Source organism: Coenobita brevimanus, chromosome 101 (genome assembly GCF_032717465.1).
Source record: "Coenobita brevimanus isolate Jiangsu-jjx chromosome 101, ASM3271746v2, whole genome shotgun sequence".
NCBI lineage: Eukaryota > Metazoa > Arthropoda > Malacostraca > Decapoda > Coenobitidae > Coenobita > Coenobita brevimanus.
In genome coordinates this window covers 67227970-67247827 of record NC_137054.1, presented here as the reverse complement: position 1 = coordinate 67247827, position 19858 = coordinate 67227970, and the positions used below count along the sequence as shown (strand labels likewise).

The 19858-nt window shown below is 40.0% G+C and overlaps 1 protein-coding gene across 1 annotated transcript in view; it reads left to right on the top strand.

Annotated features, from left to right (window-relative positions):
- The first annotated feature begins 13918 nt into the window (after window positions 1–13918).
- kibra (WW and C2 domain containing protein kibra) overlaps window positions 13919–19858 on the top strand; it is a 53628-nt gene continuing 47688 nt past the window's right edge. Inside the window, exon 1 of the mRNA XM_080284378.1 lies at window positions 13919–14078. Within this exon, the coding sequence (XP_080140504.1) occupies window positions 13951–14078 (128 nt within the window). The 5' untranslated portion in view covers window positions 13919–13950. The remainder of the gene's footprint in view (window positions 14079–19858) is intronic.

The window sequence follows — 19858 nt, the reverse complement described above, 5'->3', positions numbered from 1 at the left end:
AAGGTGACGAGAGGCAGTCCTATCATAGTATTCCTCCCAGGGACCCACCAAGTGTTCAAGTCAAAGTTCATCTTGACACTGGAGAAAGCCTCGTTAAACTGGATGAACCAGGAGGTTGTCTTTACGGTAATGGTGACAGGGGGATTATTCTGTCAGATGGTACCGCTAACGTTGTGTCCCCTGCACCTCTGCCTGTCTACGCTTCTTTTATCAAGCCATCTACGTCACGTCCATCCCTGTCTAGCCTCTTACTCTCACCTCGCTTACGTGACATTCACACCTCCCCTTTCTCGCAGCCCCACCTGCCCTATTAAACACCCGCATCCGCACCCTTGCAGACAGGGTTGCTTCTGCATTGTCTTCAGTCCTAAAGCAAGGCACGAGTGATTCCGTAACCCTGGCCGTCCTCTATGACATCCCTCTCACGGCCACCAGAGGAGACAGCACAAAGCTCGGTTTTCACATCTTGGCTCGTATTATCGTCGACTTGGGACTTACTGTAGTCGGTTTGTTTTTCTCTGACAGAACCGGGCCACTCTCACAACTTCGTTACTACGCCGTGGTTGCATGAAATTTATTAACCCTTAGGTAGAAGGAAGTAATAAATCTCCTTGTTTACGAGTCAAATCAAACCTCCAATCAAACTCCATCTTGCCAACAAGGGAGTTCAAAAGGGTTAGGGGATGTTCGTCAGGTACGAGTAAGCCTGACTTGATGAATGTAAAGTTACTTATTTCATTATTTATTTTTCTTGTAATCATAATTCAGGATAATTTACCTAGTAATATGAATGAAAGTTTGGAACACCGGTTGTTGTCAACGATTAACCTCTTTAGTGATTTTCACATTCACCTTTTTGTTTAAAAATAACGTGTAGCCTACTCTGCGCCCTTCACTTTGCTCTTGGTGAATATGTGAAAACACGAAAGTGCTTGGGATATTTCGTGTTTACTTTTTCTCCGTAGATATCAGCATATCTGTGAGTCACGTGTAATTTATTTATTTATAAGCAGATATATAGAGTACTGTATTATAAGGTAGATAATTAACATTCAACACGAGGTCTTTTCTAAGCTGAATAAAATCACATCAAAATGGCAAAATATACAAACAAAAAGTCCCCGTAAGACATTCCTTGACAGCACATTTTTCACTGAGCACATTCATCTTAGAAGAAAACGGACTGCATGACGGAAGATAGAAAATTAGTAGTAGTATGGTACACTGGCTTAAATGTTGTAGTTCCAATTTCTCTCGCTTCAGGTGTCTGCAAATTATTCTATAGAGTTCTTTTAGCTAGGAAGGAGGGATCAACTCCTCACCTCCTTGGTTTCCCCCAGGTCACAGCACACAACATTGCATTGCCAAATTACTTTCTCACTTCACGTCCTCCTCTTGCACTGACTTTATTGACCTCGATGCTGCCTTCGATGTTGTAGGGTGTTCTTGATAAACATGCCAACCTGGGTGTCTCTGGCCTCCTGTTCCGGTGACTAGAAAGCTGTCAAGTCGCCACCCTTGGGTATTGTTACATAAGAACATAAATGATGATAACTGCAGTAGGCCGGATGGCTGATGCAAAGCAACTTCGTAGGAGTGTGATGGTACCACTAGAATACAGTTTGTTGGTATTCTCTCTGTTGCCATTCATTTCGACCGAGTCTGGCCCACTCATGTCCTCGGTGTGGCTTTACTGTATGGCCCAAAAGAATTCGTTTAACACTCTATTCTCTTATCCATCTCTCTGGCAGAGTTCCCTGTGTACCGTGCTGACCTTATCACACCCATCCCTGCTGACCCTCTGCCCCCTGTCTGGACGCGTGTAACTCCTACCATTTATAATACGTCTTTTCGCACTGCTTCTGACCTGCCTCCTATCCCTTCTCAGGTCTCCATCACTGAAACCCTCAACCCGGTAACCCGTACCTTTACTGACGGTTCTGTCCTCGCTAATGGGCGGGCACGGGGTAGCTTGCAATGCTTGTGCCAACTGGATATTTCGTCTCCACCTCCCATCGTCAACCCAGCTGGGCCACCAGTATAATGTCTGCTCTAATCTCCTCCCTTGACTTTCTCCATTTCTAACTCATTACGGTAGCTGCCAACGGGATAGCTCATTTAGAAGTCTACCAAGAACGTATCAGGTTTCTGGAGTGGCATTCGGTGAAACAGCTAAAAATTTTCTTCAGACTGGAGTAAATGTACGGTACGTGACTTCGGTACACTACTGCTCACAAAGTTACTTTTCTGGAGGTGTCACTGTAACTAACTTCGCTTACCGCAGGCGAGCGTTGCGGTGAGCATGAGTGACATCCATGACACATACAGTACGTAACTCATGATCGGCGATTCGGCAGCTGCGCGAATTTTAAATACATTTTACTTAACAACGTAACATTTTGATCATTTCCCTCACGGAAGACAGATAAATGACATATGTAAGTGGTTATTACTAACTTTGTATCAAAATGGAACCGCTCAGACAATTTGTGTACACCCAGTACAGCACTAAATAGTGTCGGTTACTAACACCAGTTTTCTGTTAAGGATCATGCAGTCCGTTTTCTTTTAGGCCCATACTGGTCCAAGAAATATGTGCCAAGTCGTGTTTTTGTGCAAATCTTAATTAATGATGAAATTTATCAACAAATGCGCTGTTTCTCTTCCCTTGGTGAAGAGGATGAGTGGAATATATGAAGTCAAAATTACCTTTCATCTTTTGAGTAGCTGGTGTTTGTAAATGATACCAGCGTAACAATTATTCGTATAGCGAGGGAACATAGAACACTATAAATTGTTGTATGATTGTTGGTTGGTTACGGAGTAGGAGCAGACGTTCATTGTAATGGGGAGGTAGTGTGCCCTCTAATAAGTGAGTACAACACAAAAATTGGGTTGCTTTGGATGCTACTAAGTCTACACACGTCGTTGGAAAGATAATGGAAAAATATTAGGTGTTACTTTAATGTATCAAAATTTGTCACCACATTGCTAAAAGAAAAAAAAAACGCCAAAATGAGTATCAGAGTTATCTTGGACCTTATTAACAGCTGCAGTGGACCAACAAACGTGGCTGAAAAGCTAAAAGGACAATATTAACAAAGTAGCTCACTCGAACAAGTTTCGTAATTTCGAGTGTGGATGCCTACAACTGACTAGATAGATAGATAGATAGATACTGAAAACCCGGAAATGTCAATGGTAAGTGAACTGGCAATTCGAGTGGCTGTGGTTTAAATACTGATAAACATTGCTTTGTTAGGTTGGTTTTTTTAATCAGTCAACGTGGTTTGAAAAAAAAAAAATCCATGTCACAAAGGAGACACTTTAAATAATATTACCTCAGTCACACATTTACAATATTCTCACTGCTCATCAAACCCTAAAAAATTACAGTTTCTAGGCACTGCTAAATGGTGTAGCCTCAGTTTTGCCGAGGTCTGTTGTGAAAATACGAATATGTCTTTTAAGTGATGCCTTTACACTTACCATGAAGTTTAATAATAAAATAATAATAATAATAAGAAGAAGAAGAAGAAGACTGTTAATTCTCATCTGTACCTTATTAAAAAATGCTGTTGATCTCTAAATAAGTGATGACAGTGTACACGCCGACGTTTTACATCTTTCAACCAAACCAGATTAAATGTCTTCTGGCTGGAAACCTCTCAGGCCTCATCATCATCTGTTCCCAACCAGCCCTCGCCCTTCCAAACCCTCCCTCCCCCACCGCTTCACCTCTCCTATCCTCTCCTTCCTCCATTCACATCTTCCATGGCCGTGTGTGCCGACTTTACGTCTTTTTTTTCTTTTTTTTTTTTTTTTTTTCTCCATGCAGGACACAACAAGTATGATCAGGTTGGTTTTGCCAGAATTATGTTTAACCTCTCCTATCCCGTCGTTCATATCCTTGTGTCCAAGGCAACTTTACGGTGAATCTTTCTTGAATATAGGTCAGAAAAGTCCTGGACCTTCATACTGATGCCGAACGACCCGCAAACATCTCCATCCGCCACTCGTATGATTACCACAGGGTATGGCACATCTATGGCAAGCATCCCACCCTCACCTGCCGCTATGGTGTGACTGTTCCTCGCATTCATCATGGGGTATTGCTCCCCGGAGAAAGTCTGTGGACAGTCAGCAGCAGCCACGCTTTACAAGCTCTATAATGCTTCCACATCCCACTTTCCCATTATGGTGCAATTTGTTAGGTTATCGCCCACTTTAGACCCTGGTTTGTGTCAATGCATCACTACTTATCCTGACGTCTTGAGGGACAAGCACTTTCCTTCACGATTTCCAATCCTTCATCCCTGTGTACTCCCTTTTGACCAGTTAGTACTTGTATCACTGCTCTGTTGCGTCAATAGCTGTTATTTCATCCTGTATTTACCACAGATAAACAAAGCTAATCCCGAAAAACAACTTCTCACACATATACGTTCTATCTACTCTACTGTTTCTTTTTTCTTTTTTTTTTTTTTTCAACTGTCACTGCATAATTATTTTGTCTGGCTCTAGGAACTAGAGTGATATCTGTACTTTATGAGTTATAAATTATAACTCGTCGATGCGGTGGTCAGTGTGTGTGTTGCGCCATGGGAATGTTATGTCGGCCCTCTCGTCATGTGCAACACTCGTAACACTGACGGAAGTTGCGACAAGCAGGGGGTCGAGATTCACAGACAAATTTATCAATTCATTGTCGTAACTGTGATTAGTTTTCCCAGGAAGGACAAAGAGAATAAAGTCATTTCATTTCATGCTCTTAAAACGTAAATAAATAAATATTCTTCGTTAAATAAGATAATAATAATGTGAGTTGTATTTGGGGAAAGACAAGTACAGATCTTATTTGAGAGAATGCTGTTGTAAGTTCATGTGTTTTGAGGGCAAGGAAATAAAGCAAACGTGCAGAATATTATTTTCATGCCTCTTGCTCATTCCTGCAGAGCTAAATCACGGTTGAACGAATCTTAAATTTGGCTCTCTTATCTTGTTTTTGTTTTGTATTTTCTTGGAGGGGACAATCTTGCAGACCTCCGGCTTTTGGTTCCTTCTTCCTTGCATATATATATATATATATATATATATATATATATGTGTGTGTGTGTGTGTGTGTGTGTGTGTGTGTGTGTGTGTGTGTGTGTGTGTGTGTGTGTGTGTGTGTTTCAGGGGCGGATCCAGCATTGTTTAAAAAAGGGGGCGCCTATCTTTTATCAAATGAAAACAATCATGTATATGAAAAGATTTAAAATTAAGATGCATATATTCATTGTTTTTACAACCACAACTACAACGCGTCATCTCAAGCCTACAGAGTGCGGCCTACATCTCCAGGCCAAACGGCACTACCTCTTAGGCGCGTCCACACGTGTGCTCAAACAAGTGCTGTCAACATCTATGCAAAACAATAATGAACACTGCAAAACATGTTGGCAACAGCGGCGTCCAGATCATGTTGGCAACATCATGATGAAGTCTCAGCTGCCTCGTATGGACACACTTATCCCATCACCTCTGCTGCCAGTGTTCGAAGCTGCACTGAAACATGTTTGCAAACATATGTCCAAATACTGCTGCAAACATGTTCCTGAACATGTTGCCAGCTGTGTTGCCAACATATGTTTGAGTACACGTGTGGATGCGCCCTTACACACACACACACACACACACACACACACACACACACACACACACACACACACACACACACACACACACACACACACACACACACACACACACACATTGCAGCCTCCGAGAGTGAAGAGACGAGGCAACATCACTGTACATCACCTTAACCCTTTCAGAATGATGCCGTATTTTTATATTTGTGCAAGAACTAGATTTTATACAACTCTGCATGGACAGACCTCTAGTACTGATGGAGTTAGTGAAGGCTGTATGTAACCCCTCCAGCTCAAAAACTCTCTCCAAAGCCAAATATATCGCCCGGTGTGGTATCAATGGAATAAAGAAAACGTTGCCTTAGTTAAATGACATCCGTTTTTAGTCTATCTACCATCATTCTGTTTTACTCCGCGTAGAAAGTTTCCACAGGGAGAGGCCAGAGAGAGTCTTCATTTGCCCCTTCACTAAAATAGGTCTCCCACAGCGTGAATAAAATCGTCTGGAGGTAGCAAGAATAAACTAGAAAAGAAGAATTAAGAGAAAACATGTCTGCTTAAAATAATATTTCGAGCCACAGGATAGAAGGGCAAAAGTAATGGTGCTTTGATGTGTGACTTGAAAACCATGAGTGTAAATTCAGACGAAGGTGGGCATGTATGAAAACAGTGATTCAGGGGACCGATAAAGGGTGGAAGTGTTGGAATGGAAGTGTGTTTAAGATCTAGTATGATGTGATTAACTGAAAGGAAGAAATTACAGTAAGAGTGGGATGCGGAAGTGGACGTAGTACGGTGAAAATGGCTGACCAGTGTGTGCTGAAGTAGCATGGTCATATGTAGAGAATGGATGATAGGAGATTGACAACTCGTAAAAGAGAGAGGGAGAGGAAAGGGGGAAGCCAAGATTAGTGTTGAATGATGGTGTGAAAGAGAATTTGTCACAAAGTCCCGAGCAACCAGGAGTGTCAGATACGTGTATGGAAGAAAATACACTGAAAGAAGTGGTATATGAGGGGGCGACTCGCTTTTAGCTGTCTGTTACGAACAAGAAGCAAAGTCATCGAGGTAATCCAGAATAGTTAGCATGGCTTGCTTGAGGAAATTACAAATAACAAAGCTGAGAGAGTGTATGCTGGTGAATGATAGTGCTTTATCTCTCGGGTGACAAGCAACTGGACAAGGTAACAGCGGACGTGTTTATTTGCTGGGTTCGGAGATTTCGTAACTCCTCTTCCCTGGCGATTTCACTTTGCACATCATACATTGATTATCCTCTCGCAAGTTTCTCAGGCAAACTGTGTCGATATAAAGAGATATACATGACACACAAGGGAAAGCCAGGTGTAAGGTGAAAACAAATGAATAAAGTAAAAGTAAACGAAGTCTCATATGTCACCTGAAACTGGGCCTTCTGTCTGACACTAACCCCCAGACCGAAGTTCGTCATTAACCAGCAGACTATTTTTGCCTTAATCCTCACTTTCATATTCTATTCCAGCCAACCCCAAATCATTTTATTCATCCAAGAGTGAATCAGAAGAGGCTGAGAATTAATTTAGACTGATAGATAGATAGTTGGACAGATTATTAGATTCAAAACTGGTGCCACGTACTTTTTTATATCAACTTGGCACTGTTTGATATTTCCGTTCCTGTCATTACAAAAACTTGAGAAAAAAAGAAAAATGGAGACAGTAAAACACAGAAAAGCATTACAGGCAACGCAATCAAGAGGTACTGAGGTGAAACTTGTGCGAAATGCTTTGTCAGGAAATAGCTGCAGTGATAATGGCTGAACTGTTCTTATCGTGAAGGTGTTTACTCTCTCTCTCTCTCTCTCTCTCTCTCGTCAAAACTGGTTAGGTAGGAAATGAAGAGGTGGCAGGAAACCGGGGACCATTGTTACTGTATATTAAATTAGGATGGAGAGAGAGAGAGAGAGAGAGAGAGAGAGAGAGAGAGAGAGAGAGAGAGAGATGGGGGTAAGAGAATGGTAGGATCAAGGGCTAAAGAGATCGTAGCACCTTCTCAGCGATTTATAATGCTCGTCACGCCTTATCATCGTTTATGTTCTTTATGTATATCTAGTATCAATAAAGTTTCTCACTAACGTAAAATAAGATAAAAATCATGTAATAAGCAAAATTAAGTCGCTGAACAAGAGGTGCTAATATCCTAAGTATGATTGTTACGTAAGAATAAAGTTGGCTGTGTGAGTCTCAGACCGCTCACGTAAAACTGACATAGATTAAATTCGAACAAGTCAGGTTAGAGGGGAAATGACGACTATGGTTGACATTATAAAAAAAAAAAAAATGAAAAAGTATTAGATGGGAGAAAGCCGACGAAGCAGGGGCCGAATTTATAAACTTTCCTGAGCTGCTTACAAGAGAATTTTATATTTCTGTCTTCAAGTATACAATTACCAAGCACATTACAACAAAACTATACTAAATAACAAAAAAAAAAAAAATGATAACAGTGAATTGTTATACTGTTTTTACCCTTAGCCTAATATTGCTGTCTCTTCAACGCAAATGTTGAGTTGTAACAAGAGATTGACAAGAGTACGATACTGGCCACGAAGAAATGCCATGGAAATGGTTTAGAGGTGCATCATTTTTTTTCCACTGGGCTGCGTGATATGAGCTGCAAATGGATGAAAATATAGGCCAAATTAAGATGAAAGGGGTAGAGTAAGACTTTTTTTTATTTTGGCAATTTATTAAGATTCCCGATATGAACCCAGGACCAGTATACCCGCCTTATGAGGCTTCCTAGCATTTCATCCTTGGCTATTTATTTTTGCATAGTACACTTTAATATTCATTGCACTCGTATACTACATGCATCTTGTATATATATTGCTATGTATTGCACACTTATATCAATGCATTAGCGTTCCAGATACTGACAAATAAAGTAGGGATGCAAGAGAGAACCAGCGATGAATACAAGCCGAGGCGTAGGACATGCCATTTTAGGCGGAGGAAATGGTGGGGAGGCCTGGAGGTTGTGGGGAGGATATGAGGGACTCCCAGGCTGATTAGGAAGAGACGCAACATACCAGGAATGAGGCCCACCCTAAAACTAGTGAATGCCGGGAAGGAGTAAAACCAGTGACGCAAAAGTGTATTACGAAACTTTTTATTTAGACCTTTAGATGTGAAATTTAAGATGTTTATCAGCTTGTCTGTGTCATAAACAACTTTTTCCTTCACGGTTGACCTCTTTAGTCTTACTACATTTTTTTCTGTGTTCAGACGATCTTTTTTTTAGCATAGGAGAGCCCCCGATTAATGAGAAGTTAATGAAGGTTGTAATGATCTAACCCACCCACTTAAAAAAAAAAAAAAAAAAAACTATTCCAAGCTGAATAAAAGTCAGGAACAATAGAATGAAATATAATTATCATCGTATTGAAAGATATTTATATAATACTCCAATTGCCTGTATCAGTAAGGCTTAGAAATATTTCGTTCACTGAGAAAAAAAAAAAAAAAAAAAAAAAAGAGAGAGTGAAAGAAGAAGCCATATTAAGAACATGCCAAGTTTGCCTGTCGTTTTTGGAATTTGACCTTCGTGGTTTTTTACTTCCCCGCGTCTCATACCTCACTCAAGATATCAATCGTTTGCTCGTGGAATCTTATCAATTGTGCAAGGCTATCGTGCACACTTTTACAATTAACCTCTTGAATCTGATTACTTTTTTAAATCATATTCTTGCCATCTGCAGCCGATGTTATTCGTTTTAGATGTATTGTGTAACTGGAGAGAGAAAGAATTAACGGAGGCTCCTATAACTCATCATCAATTGAATAAAATCGTCTGGCGTTAGTAGGAGTAGATTGCTAGAGCTGTCCAGGCCATGAGAGGGTTAAATGGGCCATACACCCACTCACTACAGAGGAAGAATGTGTTAATTACGACCTGAAATACTGAAATTGCTCGCCTAAATAATTGTCAACATTACTCCAGGAGTGGGATTTCAGACATATTTATTACTCATCTAAATACTTTTCTCTGTACAATTGTTGACATTAATCCAAGGGTGGGGTTTTCAGACATGTTCATAACCGAATCCTTGTCATAGGCTTACTGTGATTTTTTTTTTTTGGGGGGGGGAAGAATTGAAGACATGGAAAGTTCTTACAATTTTCTCTCTGTCCTTCCATCCAAAACATATAATAGCAATGACAATTCCCCTCGTAACCAACAACTGTTTTTGACGAAGACCTTGAGACAGGGAGAAATTCTAATGCCGCTGACCACTCTCCAAAAACTAATCTGAGACAGGGAATCCATCGTAAATCCCTCTGACAATCCCACCCCAGCTTTATATTGCAGTTACTAAGGTTCTGTGCTTCCTGTTGCCACTTTAGGTACACGAAATGCCAAATGAATGTACCTGTTTATGATTTACGTTTCTGTTGGTACACTTGAGTATACTTGGTTATGTTGTTCAGAGATGTTTTTCATATTATTACAGAGGAACGCTGGCTAATGTGATGAAAGGACAATATGATGAAAGGATGCGTGGGGAACGAGCATATATCGCAGTTTTGTACGACTTATGTGCCTTTTATGTCACTATATTTTATGCATAACAATTATATATTCCTCTCACGGTCATGCTATATTTACCATAGTATCTCATTCCAGCAACGTCAGCCGATTTTAAACTGCTGAGAACATATTATAGGTGGCTTAGTGTAAATACGGTGACCATGCACAGACCATCTCAGGACAACTCTTGCATTCTTACCCAGGTAACGCCAGACGATTTTGTTCAGCTGGAGACAGTCACAGGAGCCTGAGAGTGTTTAAGGAAGTATCAGTATAGTACAGTAGGCTCATTGTCTCGTCTGTGCCCCCTAACCCTTTTCCTGAGTGACTTATTTTGCTTCTTACACCTTATTGTCCTCTTCTGTGTCCCAGATTGTTCCAGTATCGCCATACTCTGGACATATAACGTATAAAAGAATATTAACCAGTCATATCCAAAAATAAATATAGCTAAGGTGTTAGGGAGTTTCCTTAACCGACTAGAATATGGGCCAGTGCCAGTATGTCGTCACTGAAATTAGTAATTAAGCAGCACATCTGACGTATCTTGGATAAAATATATCACGAACATGGCCGCTCTCCCAAAATTATAAACAAAAACAAAAAATCCAACCCAAGGTGTACATAGACGAAAGTCAGCATTCCCTGCAAGGTCTTTTTTTTTTTTCTTTCTTTCTTTCTTTTTATCCGCATGCTTTTGATAATTACCTCATTTTCGTACCTTCTCTTTCCATGTTTCTAGATCCTGCATACCTCACCCCATCCTTCGGTGGAAAAAAAAAATAAAAAGTTTATTATGATAATGATGATGGCGATAAAGGGAAGCGCTAGTGCCCCCAACCTTTGCCCTGTCGTCCACGATGCCAGTGGTATAAACATCTTGCAGCCTTCTGGCATTGACAATCAGGTTTCCTAATATTGTCACAAAACAACGCATAGTTGAAGAAAATTGTGCAGATAACACACACACACACACACACACACACACACACACACACACACACACACACACACACACACACACACACACACACACACACACACACATTGTTTTTATCTTCTCAGATTGTCTGTTTTTTTTTTTTTTCTTATACCTTGAGTTTCTATAAAACATATTATAGCTGCATGTTTCTTCTCCCCAGTAATAGTGCAAACGTCTGGACCATATCTTTACAGAACTTTGTTTCTTCTCTCAGTAGATATTAATAAAGAAAATCACAAGGCTAATGAGAAAATACCAATAAGGGTCATTGTCACTTGATACTATAATTTTGCCGAAAGTGTTGAGTACATGCTTTATCAGAGGCAATTTTAGGGGCTAAGAGTGGAGGTATGTGTGTGTGCGTTTTATTAGCGCAAATTTTAAGTTGTTTATATTAGAGGTATACGAGTGTTTGGTTTATTAGATTATTTACTGGCACTTACAGTCGAGCTATGCGAACAACTAAGGCTGTGTTGACATATTCGATAGGTGATTCAGTGAGGAACTAAAGTAAGTCCATTAAAATGGGAAGAATCTGAAAATTGGTAAGTCACCTGGTGTTGGTAAATACACGGCACAGTTCATAATTTGCAACCAGTGGGATAAAAATGAATGTAAAGAAAACCAGTGACCTGCTTCTAGTAAATCTGGTTTGTCACTTCCAATGTAAATATTTGAAGTAGCAGAATATGCCGATAAATTTATCCAGTGGGTTTCTATTTCAGGCTAATTCGGTTCATAATAACGCAGTTGCGTAAATGTTTGGTAGCCTGTATAATAGTCTCCTGGAAATATATATATATGGCCTTTTAGCTTGTGGCGGGTTATTTACTCAGTATCATGGGACACAAGGCCACAGCATCATCCAGGTAATCACCGTTACCTCCCCTACGTGTTATTCTACGTATTCATTTTACCTACCAACCCACAAAGGGTGGATGGACATATTAGCCGAGTTGACGCCATTTGTTCGCACCAGGATTCGAACCCCTGGCACTGACGGGCCGCCAGCTTCGTAATCGGCGATCTTAACCACTCAGCCACCGTGGAGAGAGAGAGAGAGAGAGAGAGAGAGAGAGAGAGAGAGAGATTCTTGGATTCGAAAAAACGATAGTAGAAGACAATAAACTACAGTTCAAAGCAGAAATGAACTTGACCATAATAGTTCGTCACATCATAAACAAGGAGCATTAACAGAGCGAAGCATGCGTGCCCTACAGTACAGTCGGCTTAAGAACAAACGTTTGGTCCTACTCTGTGACCTTCACCTGTGATTGACTGCTCTTCAAATCATATTACTTCATCCTTACGTGACCCTCAATCCATCCACCAAGTTTGGTCCAAATTGAACAAAAAGTGCTTAAGTTGACCTTGCCCTGCAACCTCTACCTTTGACCTATTGTTCTGAAAATGTAATCAAGTCATCGTTAGCTTATTATAAACACTTCTACCAAGTTTGGACCTTTCCCTATGACCTTTACCTTTGGTCGGTTCTAAAAAAATTGAATCACTTCCTTTCCATTCCCTTAATCCTTCCACCATGTTTGGCCAAAAATTGGATCAGACTCACTACGTTGGCCCTGCCCTTGGCCTATGACCTTTTTTTTTTTTAGTCCAAAATTAATCACCTGCTCCTCTGATGGCTCTCAGATATTGTGCTAAGTTTGGTGCTATTCCTTACAATATTTTTTTTTTCCTTTTTAATAATGACTAACAGACGATGGTAGACAAAAAATACCATATAAACCCCTCGTGCTTTCGCACGTAGGTACAATAAGGTAAGAAGGGCTAACTGGGACAACCCAAAGATGAAGTGAGAGGAAATGTGATACTACCCGTAACACAGCCGGACATAAAAAAAAAAAAAAAAAAAGTTGGGAGAGCCCATTCCCTGCAATGGACTAGCAATATAAAAATATATATATATATATATATATATATATATATATATATATATATATATATAGTGACCTCAGGGAAAAGGGACTGAATTATTCAGTCAAGCTGCCAGAGATCGAGCAGCATCGAGAGACGCCAGTATGTGACCAAGGCCGACGCATGCAAGCATGTTGGAGCCTTCAAAAACGAAACGAAACTATATAAAGGTAAACAACTGCAACTGAAGGTATGAATACGAGCTGCACAAAGCACATTGTAATCTTGCCATGAGTAAGAAGCCCACCTTTAATTAAAAACCCATTCGCCTACCCGTATAATACTGTACAGTCGTTCCCAGATTATTCTTATCAAATACCAAAGTGGATTACCCTTGACCCACATTAACCTTACGAGCGAAAGAGAAATATAGATAATGCATAACTTGACTATCATCCATTCTTTTTAGGGAATAGATTACCTGTATTGTTTACCTTCGTCAGGAGTATTATTTCGTGAAGGACACTATACGCGCGTAGTGAAACAAGCGTACCTAGAGTCAAATATCCTGTCAAATAAATACAACCATGCAAGTACGCTAATCAGAACTCTACAGAACAGTGCTATAAAGAGCATTTTCCTACATAGACGCTCAGGAATGCAGGGATTTGATTGGTTCCCAGGAGTATTTAACTCATGATTGGTGGATATAATGTGACCTCACTGCTACGCCATGGCTACGTCACTATTTTATGGTATGCAGCGCTCTGGTTGGCTCCTCGAGGTTACTACACCATGATTGGCTAAGGAGCTTCGACGTCACTAGAATTCTCAATATGGAGGACAGTGGACGATAGTGATGAGAATTTATCTGTGTTTTTCACTTAAAACATGCCTAGAAGACGAAATGGAGAGTTACCGTTACCTTCTGGATGGGAAATTGGGCATGACTATGACGGGAAGGTGTATTTTATTGACCACAACAGCAAGCAGACGACGTGGATTGACCCAAGAGACAGGTAGGCCCAGCCAGCGCCAGTGTTGACTCCATCAAATATGTACTTATTCAGTGAAACGAACGTGTGTGGTGCCAGATTTGTACCGATTCTGAAACTCTATATTCCCAAGAGGACTGAGAAGCATTCTATGGAGTGATTTGAAGTGAAAATGAAGCTTGCATAATATAAGTTTAATGTGGCCTCCTTTTTCGTTCGGAGAGTCCCGTGTCCGTATGTGTAGATTCTTGCATTATTTTGCTTTTAATCATATTTATTATACTCGTCAAGGCTGTATACGGCTTCTGTGACCCCATTTACAATGTGTTCTTTTGTTCGAAAGTAGACAGTGAAGTTAAAGTAGAGGAAACTAGTCCATACGCCTGTGGAATGTGCGACCCTGGTTGTTGGGTGAGGAATGTTAGGTATGTAAGAGTGGTGGTGCGGAGTACTCCAGCACCCCTCCCCACCTCCCTCCCTCCTTCCTCACCTCCGGCCTTCTTGCCTCCTCCTCTCTTCTTCCTTCAGTCTCTACTTCCTATTGCGTTGCCGTCTGTGACCTAGCCTCCTCTCCTCCTCATAGTTAGCATTCATTTACCTCACAGCTTCCCACACTTCTTGTCCGCATTCCTCATCCCATCTCACTTCCTCTCATGGGCTTATTTGTACATACAGATATGTACACAGCCTGTCCTTCAGTACTGGAGGTGTCTGAATCATATCAGGGATTTTTTCTTGTAAATATAGAGCAGAACTATGCCCAGACCCAGTGACATTGACTAAAAGCTAGTATACAGTAGTAGTGTCTGCATTCATGTACTGTATATGAAAGAGGGAAAGAGGTAGGATAGAATGTCAGTGAACTGTCATTCATTACTAATAAAAAAATTTATTTGCATTGTTTTATTCTGTAACATGGTGCATTAGGAAACACAGTGGAAACCATAAAGTTCTTAATATTATGATGATTGTCAAAGCTCAGTCATATGGTAACAAAAATGGTTGTGAAGGAGTGGGCTGAACAGTTGTTTCATGTATGTTATTTATTTGTTTTTTACACATGTAGTCAGGAGAAAAGATTTCCACCATGGATTTTATTAAATTGACCAGAGGGGTGTTTATCCCTGTTTTTTCAATACCTATGCACTAGTTTTGAAAAACTGATGAATTTAGGCTGTCATAATTAACATATTTGACTCTAAACATGTAAAAGGAAACCTCAGAGGCTAATGGGAGTTGTCCGGCATCTGCATAGTGAAAGTGGAGAGTTGATGGTAGTGTAATTAAAGCATGAAGTGATTATGAGAGAATGGAGTTATTCTCCGTCAGATATTTTGATTTGTACTACCATAGATTAATCAGAAAATTGGTAAGGTCCAGCAGCTCATGACTTAGTGTTGCCTGTCAGCTGAGTCTGTAGGTAACTGTTACTGTATTACAGTAAAACAGCTGCACTGGATACCAGACCTTTTTAATCAAACACCGTAAACCTACCAGACTTCCTTGTCACATTTAGTCCGGTACAGAACTGCCAATTAAAGGTTTTATACCAGTGTGTGTGTGTGTGTGTATATATATATATATATATATATATATATATATATATATATAACAACCCTACACTAACTGTCATGTTAAAGCTAAGTGGGGGAGGACTCGGTATAACAAAAACTATTATCTGATATAGGCTAATCAAGTGCCTACTCTGTCACAGGGGTGTCAGATGTATGTCCATTGAATCCATAAATCCTGTGAAACCGTGATTTTGAAACATAAAAATACAGTACTGTACCAGTAATGTTATGCCTGATGACAAAAGTTGGGACACTTAATTTCATACCGGTACATGTACAGTATATACACATACAGTATGAAAATATATATATATATATATATATATATATATATATATATATAGTGAAGTGCTTGAAAGGGTGCAGCAGGGAAGAAAGGTTGCTGGTTCTTTGAAAGCAGTGATAAGAAACAGGGAAGTGAGCATGGAAGTGAAAAAGTCACTACATGACAGTATTGTGATACCAGCTCTAACGTACAGAAGCGAAGCTTGGACGTTGTTGGAAGGACACAAGTCAAGAGTGAGAGCAGTGGAAATGAGTTATTTAAGAGGAGCCTGTGGAGTCACATGGAGAGACAGGCTGACGAATGAGGATATAAAGGAGCGTTGTGGTGTTGATTTGGATGTGATAGGAAGCGTTATGAGGAACACACTGAGGTGGTTTGGCCATGTGGAGAGGATGGAGGGTGAAAGACTGACGAAGAGAATGTGAGTGAGGTGGAGGGGGGAAGAGGGAGGGGGAGGCCAAGGATGAGATGGAGGGATGGGGTGGAGAGGTATATGAGAGAGGGGGGTGTGAGTTGGGAGCAGGGCAGTGAAATGGCGGGGGACAGGGCGACTTGGAGGCGATTTGTTTGTGGCCACCCCAAACGGGATTGAGGCGTCTGGCAATAGATAGATAGATAGATATATATGTGTGTGTGTGTGTGTGTGTGTGTGTGTGTGTATATATATATTGTCATAAGTTGGGTATGGATAATATATTTATCAGCATTAAAAGGATGACATTTACAATGCTTGCAGTATTTTTGCTTTGAATTCATAGCAGTCTTAAGCCCTGGGCTGACTCTTTGTAAGATAATTTACCTCCCCTGAGTCATTGTTTCATAACCAGGCAGCTTGACCCATGCAGACTTTCATTGTGCCTTGTATGAGGTGTACACGGCAAGGGTTGAGCTGTAGTTTATCTGTTCTTAAAATTGTGGTGGTTTAGTGATGAAGTTCAAGTGCTTAGTATATTACCCTACTCTAGTTTAGATCTCCTAAGAGATGGCGGAAAAAGTAGCATAGGCCAGTCACATACCTTTACTCTGTGGTAGCCTTATCTCCATCCCCATCACCTGGTAAAGTAAAAGAGTATTAAGGAATCAGCATAGTAATGGTGGTTTGTGTGCTTGGCCACCATTTTGTGAATGTATTGCCCCCTTCATATTACCATAGTTGGTGGAATAGCTGCCAGTAGAATATTCAGAAAGTATAAGAAAAATAGTGCAGGATAACACTATCATGTACAGTTACCATAAGCAGTGCCAGGAGGGGGGAATGAATGCCATATACAGTATCTGTAATTTTCAAGATGAATCTGTTAAAGTCATTTAATGAGATGATTTCAGCAAAGCAATCCAGAGAATGGCATTCTGTTATAGTTCTTGGTATAATACTGTACAGTAATTACTGCTGATGACAGTGTTGTGGTAGTACACACACATTAGGCCTTTAAAGCAATGAGTTAAAGACTTTCTCTCAGTATGGTATTAATTAGCACTGTTTTCCTGTGGTCTGGCAGATGAAGATTTGTGACATGGTGTAAGTATTGTATACTGTAGCTATATGAGAAGGGATAGTACCTGTCTGTCCATCTATAGCGAGACGTCATAGGCCTAATTCCACAAAGGGTGGCTGTTTGTTTTTGAGTTAGTGGTTTTACAGGGAGGGGCACTAACCCACTGCCAAGCCACTTGTTAACACATGAGGAGCATGTGTGGGATGGTTATACGTGGTTTCCTGGATGGTATTATGGTACAGTGTATTTATGAAGGATAGGCTGGAGAGGGACACCTTCATGCATTGGCTCCATTATAACACCTTACATACATACATCCCTAAATTCTGCCTGTATTCCTGAAATGAGGATGATGGAATGCAAGGAAGGAGACTTTACAGTACGGTAAATTGCAGTCCATCGTTTCAGGTTCAGATGAACATACTGGCCACAGCAATAACAACAAGAACATGGCTTTATTTGATGGCTTATAATGTAAGGAAAGTTTTGTACTGTAAATTGAGAGTGATGGTGTAGATGTTAAATCGAGTCACTTGGATTTTGAGGTCAGGGGTACCAGTACTGATAGTGTACCGTATGTGAATACTTGTACCTGTACATTGTTTAGGTGATTTTTAAGAGAGTGAAAGAAATAGCACATTGAGTTGAGCTTATTCAAAATTTGCACAGTTACAGTAGACTAGTGCTGTATGTAGGAAGCAAAAATGTTTATCCAACTGATCAGATGGTGACAATAGGTATCATAGCTGTTGCAGTACTGTATGCAGTGTAGAAATGTATGTTGTTAATCATTACTAATGTATCATAACTGAAGCAGCTGCTGAATATAATGTTTTCATAAGATCGTAAAATATACTGCTGATGATAAGGTAGAGTTCCTGAGTCAGAATGCATCTTTTGCAGTACTGTACCATTTGGTTTGAGCCCTGAAGGTGACTTTTTTTTTTTTTTTTTTTTTTTTTTCCATGTGAAGCAGTACCAGGGGTCCAGGGATGTAGGTCAGTCTCTTACCCTTAACATGTTCTGCATTGTGGAAACATAGTCTTGTGTCTCTGCACTCCAAAGGAGGCAGTTTTAGATTGGCTTTTTTTTTTTTTTTTTTTTTTTTTTTTTTTACAGAACTGCTACAGGTTACTTGGTGATACTGTAGTATGGTAATGAATGTGCAGCATTGTGATAATAATTAGTTGTCATGGAGGTACAGTTCCTTTTTTTTTTTTTTTTTTTTTTTTTTTTTTTTTTTTTAGGAGAGTATGTAGGGCAAGTAAATTGAAATATGATTAGCCATCATTTATTTCTCCTCAAGGATGCATGTGGTACTAGTACAGCATGATGGTAACCAATAGAATATGAAGTAGCTACTGTGATACAGTTTAAAGATTGGTATACATCATATATTTTACGTATATACCAGCAGTAAATGTAGAGTGTGAAATTATAGTTCTGTGTTAATCTGAATATGTTGCTTTCTAGAGCACAGAAGGCTGAAATGTTTGAGAGGAGCATAGTGTGTCTGAGACTTTGTATGGCAGGTATATGTAGTGTACAGCATTTTGGTTATGTAAGGGTTGAAGTTAAATGGGACTAGTGGGTATATATACTGTAGATGGACATGCCAAGATGTGAGAATCACCAATATACAATACTGTATATTTGAATTTTGATGATACAGTATTGGCTTTCAGACTCAAAATTATGCATTTGTTGAATCCCAGCAGTTTGGTACTGCATTGTCTGTGTCTCCAGTACATACCGCATTGCATTTTTGATGAGGGGAGGAATTTTTTCCTTAAAGTTCATCTTATTATGTTACAGTACCAGGCTTTAAGCTGTACCTTACTGTACGATATTTTCACCCATGTAACCAGAAGTTCAAAATTATGCAAGTTTAAGGTTGAAAGGGATTTTGGTCAAGCCTAAAGTGGTAGCATTGTATCCCAACAAAGCCAAGACAAGGAAGTTGGAGTGTGTACACAACCAAAGTTTTGGCCTGCATACCGTACTACACACTGGCCCCCAGCAGACATTTGGTGCCACATTCCTCAGCTGTGCCAAGAGTCTCCACCTTGGTATTTGAGTCAACTAAAATAAGGAAGCCACTTGGAGGAATGTTGGTATGGCTAGCCAGAAATGTACACAGGGAAACAAATCAGTTTATTTCATTGGCAGCTTCATGGTTCAGTTGTTTGTGCTTGGTGTAGCCGACAATATTTGTTTCATTTATTTTAGACATCATCTCACACTCTTTGCTGAGAAGGGAGTATTCAGTTTATGGCTAAGATATCTTAAATTATAGAGCAGCAGATTCTGCTTGAAGATAATGTGTAGAAAATCCTCATTGCATGTTTGGTATGCATTTCAAGTACTATATCAGATTTCTTCATACAGCCAGTTTTATACAGTACAGTGTAAGAAATTGATAAATCAGCTTTATGGGTAGCAGTGGAA